At 57.5% G+C, this 8,467-nt stretch overlaps 1 protein-coding gene across 1 annotated transcript; it reads left to right on the top strand.

Moving 5' to 3' along the window:
- The first annotated feature begins 283 nt into the window (after positions 1–283).
- On the top strand, positions 284–8,217 carry C1QL1 (complement C1q like 1). Its single transcript, XM_003943662.4, has 2 exons — positions 284–1,154; positions 7,517–8,217. The coding sequence occupies exons 1-2, from the start codon at positions 558–560 to the stop codon at positions 7,694–7,696; spliced, it is 777 nt and encodes a 258-aa protein (XP_003943711.2). The 5' UTR covers positions 284–557; the 3' UTR covers positions 7,697–8,217.
- Positions 8,218–8,467: the final 250 nt, after the last annotated feature.

Below are 8,467 nucleotides of genomic sequence, written 5' to 3'. Positions count from 1 at the left end.
CCTCTCGGGTCTCTCGGACTTCAGCCCCCACCCCATTTGGAAGTCTCCGTCTCCGCGTCCTCAGTCTCCCCTTTCCTCTCCCAGCTCCCGCCGGTGTCCCCGCGGCCCCGCCCCCTTGTGCCCCGCCCACCTCGAGGAGCTCGCGGCCCAATTAGGTGCCGGCCCCGCCCGCAGCCCCACCCCTCGTGCGCCCGGAGCCTCGCGGAGCGGCCGGGGCGGGGCCCGGCCGAGGGGGCGGTGGCCCGCGCGCGAGGAGGCGGGAGGAGCCAGGCGGGAGGCGGGAGGCGGCGGCCGCGGCGCTCAGTCCGGCAGCGCAGCAGGAGGGAGGCGCGAGGCCGGAGCCGGCGGCTGGGCTCCGCAGCGCAGCCAGCGCAGCGCGGCGCCCCGGGTCCGGCCCCATGCCCGCAGCCCCGCCGGACCGCCCTTGAGCGCGGGCGCCTAGCCCGCGCCCCGCGCCCGCCGGCACCATTGCCCCGACGGCGCGGCCGGGCGGCCCGGCGCTCCCCAGGCTCCGCGCCGGCCGGAAGACGCTGCTAGCTGTCGCCGCGGGCGTGGTGATGCTGCTGGTGCTGGTGGTGCTCATCCCGGTGCTGGTGAGCTCGGGCGGCCCGGACGGCCACTATGAGATGCTGGGCACCTGCCGCATGGTGTGCGACCCCTACCCCGCGCGGGGCCCCGGCGCCGGCGCGCGGCCCGACGGCGGCGACGCCCTGAGCGAGCAGAGCGGCGCGCCCCCGCCTTCCACGCTGGTGCAGGGCCCCCAGGGGAAGCCGGGCCGCACCGGCAAGCCTGGCCCTCCGGGGCCTCCCGGCGACCCAGGTCCTCCTGGCCCTGTGGGGCCGCCGGGGGAGAAGGGTGAGCCAGGCAAGCCGGGCCCTCCGGGGCTGCCGGGAGCGGGGGGCAGCGGCGCCATCAGCACAGCCACCTACACCACGGTGCCGCGCGTGGCCTTCTACGCCGGCCTCAAGAACCCCCACGAGGGTTACGAGGTGCTCAAGTTTGACGACGTGGTCACCAACCTAGGCAACAACTACGATGCGGCCAGCGGCAAGTTTACGTGCAACATTCCCGGCACCTACTTTTTCACCTACCATGTCCTCATGCGCGGCGGCGACGGCACCAGTATGTGGGCGGACCTCTGCAAGAACGGCCAGGTAGGCCAGGCGGGGCATGGGGCTGGCCTGGGGGCAGGGCACTCAGGGAGCCCGGGGCAAATGGGTACCTGATCGGAGTTTGCGGGGGGCGCCAGGTGGATGCAGGTGGAGACCCCACCCCACAGCGTCCGGCATAGGCGTTACGTGTGGGAATGATTGGAGCCAGCGGACACCTCCAATCCTCAGTTCCTGGGTCCCCGCTCCAAGACAGACGCTGCTGGGCACCTTCTGGAACGTTGCTGGAAATTCAGGAAATAAAGCCAACTAGTCAGAGCGCAGGGCTCCCAGGTGCACCGACTTGCCCTTGGGGGCTTGCCCCTGAAGTAGATTCAGGCCGACACCAACCGGCGATAAGGGGAGGGCAAGGATGGGCTCTGGCGCGCATGGAATAGGGAGAAGCAGCATCCGCGCCCGCGGGAGCCTAGGCTCGTGGCCTTGCGTGCACGAGAAGGAGGCTGGCTGCAGGAAATGTTTAGGGCACAAAGGCAAAGGGAGCCGGGTGCTTAGAGCCTTGGCTGCAGTGTATTCCCTGTCCCCTGCCCTCGAGAAGGGACCACTGGGGGTATCTGACATCCTTGGTAAAATCCGGGAGTTGGGCAGCTCTTTCTCTCTGTGGCAGAGCTACCCAGAACAAAAAGGCAGCCTTGGGGGCGTGGGGGAGTTTTTCCCTCTGAGGCCGGGGAAAGAGATGGAAACTCGCCCTCCTCTTGGTCTTCCAGTTTCAGCCCCTCCTGACTCTGAAGTCCGTGGGATCCTCTCCATTCCCTGTCCCCATCCCAGACACTGGAGCTGGAAAGCAAAGAGTGTGCTGGGGACTCTAGTACGGGGACCCTGGTACCGGGACCATGTGTGCACGTAGCTCTCCTTAGAATGGCCAACCCCAGGACTAACCTCCACCCAGCCCTGCCCCGGGATGACAACTTTAGGCAGCTCTCTTGATACCACCTCCCCTCCCAGTAGTGGCCTGGTGCCTGGAGGTGTGGTCAGGCTGAGCATTCTCTTGGAAGAAGGGGACCCCTGGTCAGAACGAAAGCTGAGCTAGTGGAAGTTGAGAAGGGATCTCCCACGATAGAGATGCAAGACCTTGTTGGAACCCTTCCCAAGACAGCACTGCCCTGAGGCTCTGCCAGCCGGTGGGTCTGCAAGTCTTGGGGGCAGGGGCAGGCAAGGAAAGTGAGCAGAAAGCCTGCCAGGTGCTTATAAGGCAGCCCCTCTTCTCTTTCCTCTGCCTGGCTGCTGCCCCCCGACCCCCCAACACCTTTCCTCTGGTTTCTGCCTCTCCCCTGCCTCTTCTATTTTTCTGTTTCTTGTCCATCTCTTTTCTGCGTCTGCCTTTTCCATCTCTCTCTGGGTTTCTGGCCTCTCCTCCCTGGGTCTAACCCCACTTCCCTATTCCTTGTATGTCTCTCTCTTCCACTTGTGTCTATCAGGCATCCCCTCTCTCCTCTTTGTCCTTGGTTCCTGATCAAATGGGAGGCCCCAGTATCCAGCAAAGGCTTATTCTGCAGACAGCCCCATGATTCCCCCTATTAATCACCAATAAGGGATGCAGCAATGTCACCTTCATCAATGGAATGTCTTCCTTCCCCAAAGAAGTTTGGGCTGACACAGAGCTGAGGTTTCAGGGGGTTGGGGGCTTGCCTGGATAGGGAGGCAGTCACTGGGCTACAGGTTGGCCCTAGACCCTGCACCACCTCAGGAGGTCCCAGCAGGTCCCCAGAGATGCTGTGAGCTTCGAGTGGGGAACTTGCTTCAGTCGCTGGGAGGTAAAACCATCTCAAAAGCTCCTTTTCCCTCCAGCTGGGGCAGGATGTTGACAGAATCTGCTGAAGAGGTGCTCACTGGAGATGGGACCACAGGCTAGTGGGAAAAAGGGAGGTGGCTTTTACTACAGGTTTCAAAGGCTCAGCACTTTTATAGTTACTCAGACCAGCCCCCTCTAAAGAAAACCAGGAGAGGCCAGGTGCAGTGGCTCACGTTTGTAATCCCAGCACTTTGGGAGGCCGAAATGGGCAGATCAACTGAGGTCAGGGGTTCGAGATCAGCCTGGCCAACATGGTGAAACCCCGACTCTACTAAAAATACAAAAATTAGCCGGGTATGATGGCGCAGCATTCTGTAATCCCAGCTATTCAGGAGGCTGAGGCAAGAGAATCACTTGAACCCAGGAGGCGGAGGTTGCAATGAGCTGAGATCTCACCACTGCACTCCAACCTGGGCAACAGAGTGAGACTCTGTCTCGATAGAAAGAAAGAAAGAAAGAAAGAAACAAAGAAACAAAGAAAGAAAGGAAGGAAGGAAGGAAGGGAGAGAGAGAAGAAAAGAAAAGAAAGAAAAGAAAAGAAAACCAGGAGAAATGGGCCTATACCCGCCTCTCCCATATCCTTTATGACTTCTTCCAAATTGCCCAAGAGACTCGTTTGGTCTCACTAGCCATCCCACTTGTTAGTTTTGAGACTCTACTAGGAGCCAGGTTTGAGGCTTTGTAGTTCAATCCACTTGCCCTCCAAGACCTCATGGCCTATGCAGGGGGAACAGTTGCAACATACAACCACACAGCCCAAGGAATACTGTGTTTAAGGTGGGCTGGGAGCCCAACTGATGACTTTGGTCCCCAAATGTGTTGGCTGGGAGGGAGTGCATCAGTAGGGCCTACCCTGCCGCTGACCAACCTGATATGGGGGAGAAGATGGTGAACCTTGGTCCCTAAGGTGAGGAGATACCCCTAGGGAGAAAATAAAAGGTCAAGTGTAGGGAAAAGGTGGCTCAGAGGTGGATAAGGACATTTAAATAAGCAGAGAAAAAAATGGCAGGACCAGCCAATGGATGGAAACAAAAGAGAGAAGCTTGTACCTCCCATGACTTCAGAACTGGGGGCCACCCTGAGCTCTGCGCTTTTCTTTCCTGGCTTCCTGCCTGCAGAGAGGCTTCCAGAATTTCTTTGGGGAGGCAGAGCTGAATCTGGGCTCTGCCTCTACTCCAGGCAAGTTTAGGATGGAGATCACCATCTTCAAGCCTGGCACTGAGGCTCCCTTGGTCTTTATCTGAGGTCCACTACCCCTGTCCTTAGGGGTAGCCTTGCGTCAACACCCCTGATGGCACCAAGCCCCGGCTGTTAGGATACAAGGAGCCTGGGGAAGGGCTCTGGGTTGGCGGTGGAGCCCCGGGTGTGGTGAGTTGCCTGCAGCTGCCTGCAAGATCCACAGTTCAGGTGGGTCAGAGAGGACACAAAATTAATAAACGGGGCAAGGGGCTTTGTGAGGAGGTGCCAGGGCTTGTGGTCAGGTTGCTGCTTATTCAAGGGAGGAGGGTGTGAGTATCCTCAGTGCGCAAGGGGTTTGACAACAGAGTCTGACTGCAGCAAGAAGAGTTGGCATATATAAATTGAAGGTGGCAGTATAAAGACCTAAGGAGGCATGGTGCCTCACGCCTATAATCCCAGCACTTTGGGAGGCCAAGGCAGGCAGATCACTGAAGGTCAGGAGTTCAAGAGCAGCCTGTCCAATATGGTGAAGCCCTGTCTCTACTAAAAATAAAAAAAAATAAAAAAAAAATAAAAAAAAAAAAAGCTGTAATAGTGGGCGCCTGTAATTTCAGCTATTCAGGAGGCTAGGTAAACCTCTGGGAAGCGGAGGTTGCAGTGAGCCAAGATCACGCCACTGTACTCTATCCTGGGCAACAAAGCGAGACCCTACCTCAAAAAAGAAAAACCCCTGGTGGTGGCAGATGGCCCCCTGGGTATCCTTTCTGGCCCCCTAATACCTTTCACAACACAGAGCAGAGAGCCTGGCACAGTGGGAGCACAGTAAATGTGTGAACCCAAGTGTCCCCCATGAGCTAGGCTGGCTCCCCTGCAGGAGCCACATCTGCACACCTAAGACCCCAGCATTGATCTGAGGGCAGGGACATGTTTCCTGGATACCCCCTCTCCCAGTTCCCTTGGTCAGACCATTGCCTCAGTTTCCTCTCCTGGCAGCCATTAAGGAACTCATTCTACAGCGCTCCCTCATGACAAGGCCCAGACCTGCTTTCCTGCTTCCTTGGCAACCTCAATTCTCCACGCTTCCCCTTGGACCCCAGGAGGAGCTACAGGCCTCAACTATCTCCAGTCAGGCAGAGAATTGGGACCCCTGGGTTCCATTCCTGGATCCCCTACCATCTGAGGATGGAAGGGCATAAATTCTCTCTGCCTCCATGGATAATTAGGATAATTACGGCAACAATCATGGTGATGAATAAATAATAAACATAAGCATAACAGTTCTGATGCAGTCACATCACCAGGAGATTCCTGATGACAGATGACTCTGTTCCAATAGATTTGGCTATTAAGGAGCACACTGTTTTAATGAGTTAAGGCTAATTAATCTGGGCAATAAAAATAATTGTTATTAGTAGTAATTTATTAGCAAAGATAATGAAATGCATGTGTAATAATAAATACTACCAGGATTAGGGCTCAGGGAACAATACAGAAGTTGGCTGCTTGCTTTCAGCTCTTCCCTAATAGCTCAAAGCCCCATCAAGAGCAAAAATTTTTTTTTCTACATCATCAAAAGACTTTTACAGAGGTGGCGGTGGTGAGGCAACATCTTCTCATCCATTTTCTAGACAGAGAAACTGACCTCCCTTGCAGACAGCACCTCCCCACTCACTTATCCCCCCCAACCTTTAACTAGACCAGTGTTCCCAGCTAAGCACACACAGAGTTTCTTCTCAAGCCGGGGAAGAAGAGGTTGAGGGAAGAGAAGGGGCTGGCGATGGGTTTTAAACAGAGGCCCACATGCAAATATGTCCAGTCCTCTTCATCGCAGCATCGTGGCTGAGTCAGCAGCTCTGACACAGCTGACCTGCAGTGCTGCCTCCAGCCCAGGAGAGAGGATGGGCCCCTCCCCTAATTTGGCTTGGTCCTACCCAGACTTCAGCCCTGGGGGATGGGATGGTAAGCTGCCTTCAGAGAAGGGACAGGATAGAGAGGGGCCATGGAGAAACCTGGCTGAGAGGACCCCACTCAGTGCAGCCTCCCCTTACCACAACCCACGGTCCTGGAGAGGGCCCTTCTCTTCCAGGTCTCTACCCCGGATACCCTAGAGAGGCCCCATCTTCACACTCAGGCCTTGTGTTTCCATAGCTGTTAGAACAATGTCTGTAGATCATTTGTTTACCACCATACAATCTCTCTTTTTTTTGAGACTGAACCTCTGTCTCCCAGGCTGGAGTGCAATGGCGCAGTCTTGGCTCACTTTAGCCTCTGTCTCCTGGGTTCAAGCGATTCTCCTGCCTCAGCCTCCTGAGGAGCTGGGATTACGGGCATGTGCCACTACGCCCGGCTAATTTTTGTATTTTTAGTAGAGACAGGGGTCTCACCAAGTTGGCCAGGCTGGTCTCGAACTCCTGACCTCAAATGATCCACCCTCCCAAAGTGCTGGGATTATAGGCGTGAGCCACCACACAATCTCTTATGATTACAGTCAGAGCCCCCAAAAGTGACAGCAGACTCCAAGCCCAAATACTGGTGTTCCCTTGACCCATTCTGCCTGTCCCTCCCCATCTCCCATCAAGGCAGGGACCAGGAAGGATGTCACATCAGACTGAGAATTCCAGAAAGAAGTAAGGCCTGGATTCCCTTCTTCCCACCCACTTCCTTTCTACCACCCTGGGGTGAGGCAGGAGGGGCTACAAGTCCTCTTTGGGTAGGTAGTGACAGTATCTAGCTACAGCTCCACAGAGGCTGGCAGCCAGGTCCCTTCTAAACGCTGGGAGGCCTTCCTTCTGGCCATGCTTTTCCTGCTGCAGCATGAGAGACTCTACGATGCACCTCAGACCAAAGACCTGGCCCTGGTTCCAGGGTGGTTGCTGACTGGCAGCCTGGCATTGGTCCAGCCACCTCACCTGTGGGGCCAAGGTGTGCCCTTGTGTCCATCTACTGACATAAGATCCAGTGGGTGTGACTGAAGTGATGGCATCATTATGAAAGCAGAGAGAAAGGAATGATGAGAGAAGGGAAGGCCCTCCATCCCCTGGAGGCCCAGAGAACTCCTCTTTTCAAGGAAGGGCTTCCAGGCTTCCTGGAGGTATTGAGGTTCTTGCCAGCGGGATGCAAAGCCCCACAGGAGTTAAGGAGGAAGACTCTGCCTTGACTCCCATTCAGGCCCAGATCAGACCTGCCCTAGAAATCCAGGGCTCTTCTCTGCTCCTCTCCTGAAACAAGTTATGTATGATTGGAAGGGGGCCAGATGGGATGAGGTGAGGCTGGAGGCCAGGTTTCAGGGTCCGCAGATCTCCCCACGGGACTGCCTCACCTCCCTCCCTTCTCGTCCTCCTTCCCCTCTCGCCCTCCCTCCTGTGTCCCCCACCCGCAGGTGCGGGCCAGTGCTATTGCCCAGGACGCGGACCAGAACTACGACTATGCCAGCAACAGCGTGATCCTGCACCTGGACGCCGGCGATGAGGTCTTTATCAAGCTTGACGGAGGCAAAGCGCACGGCGGCAACAGCAACAAATACAGCACGTTCTCCGGCTTCATCATCTACTCCGACTGAGCCCCCCACGTCTCCCTCCACCCACATCCCTCACCCCCTGGGGTCCCCTCCGGGTGGGGCAGGCCATGACCTGCCCCCGCTCTCCCCCCACCGCCACCCACCCGATCGCCACCCGGCCCTCCCTGGCTATGACGCCCCTGGCCCGCGCTCACCACCGCCTGGGCCACAGCTAGGCCCTCCCGCCGGCTTGCTGCAGAGCCGGGCCCAGCACATAAAGCACCCGGTCCCGGTCCCAGTTTCCGGGAGCCGGGGTTGACCGCACCCGCCCGGCCCGCACTGTATATTTGTACAATAGGACTGTTGACTGTCCACCCCGCCTGCCAGCCCTCCCCTGCCTGGGGAGAGTTCGCAGCGGCGGGGTTGCTTCCTGCGCTCTGAGATGAGCTGCCCTCGGCCCCCTCCGGGGTGGCGCACCCGGGGAAGGGGGGAGTTGGGGGCTGGATAGCTTCCCAGCACCGTCAGAGCCCCCGCCCGGCTGTGCCCTGTCTGACCAAAGCTATAATAAAAACATTTCCACCCCGCGGGGGTTTCAGTCTGTGCCCTGGGGTGGGCTGCAGGAGGGGCCGAGGACCGTGCCCTCCTCCAGATTAGGAAGGGGTCTGGTGGAAGTTTCTAGGGAACGTTTCTAGTTTCTTTGCTCCAGGAGGATGTTGCCAAAGGGCTCGATGCCCACCACAGCCCAAGTGGGTCTGGGCAGCTGAGAGGGGAAGCAGACTAGTTACTTCACCATCTTCCACGGTGGACAAGTACCATTTTTGCCTTGCTGAAAGT

This window comes from Saimiri boliviensis, chromosome 17 (genome assembly GCF_048565385.1).
Source record: "Saimiri boliviensis isolate mSaiBol1 chromosome 17, mSaiBol1.pri, whole genome shotgun sequence".
Taxonomy (NCBI): Eukaryota; Metazoa; Chordata; class Mammalia; order Primates; family Cebidae; genus Saimiri; species Saimiri boliviensis.
This window is presented reverse-complemented; position numbering and strand designations above follow the sequence as displayed.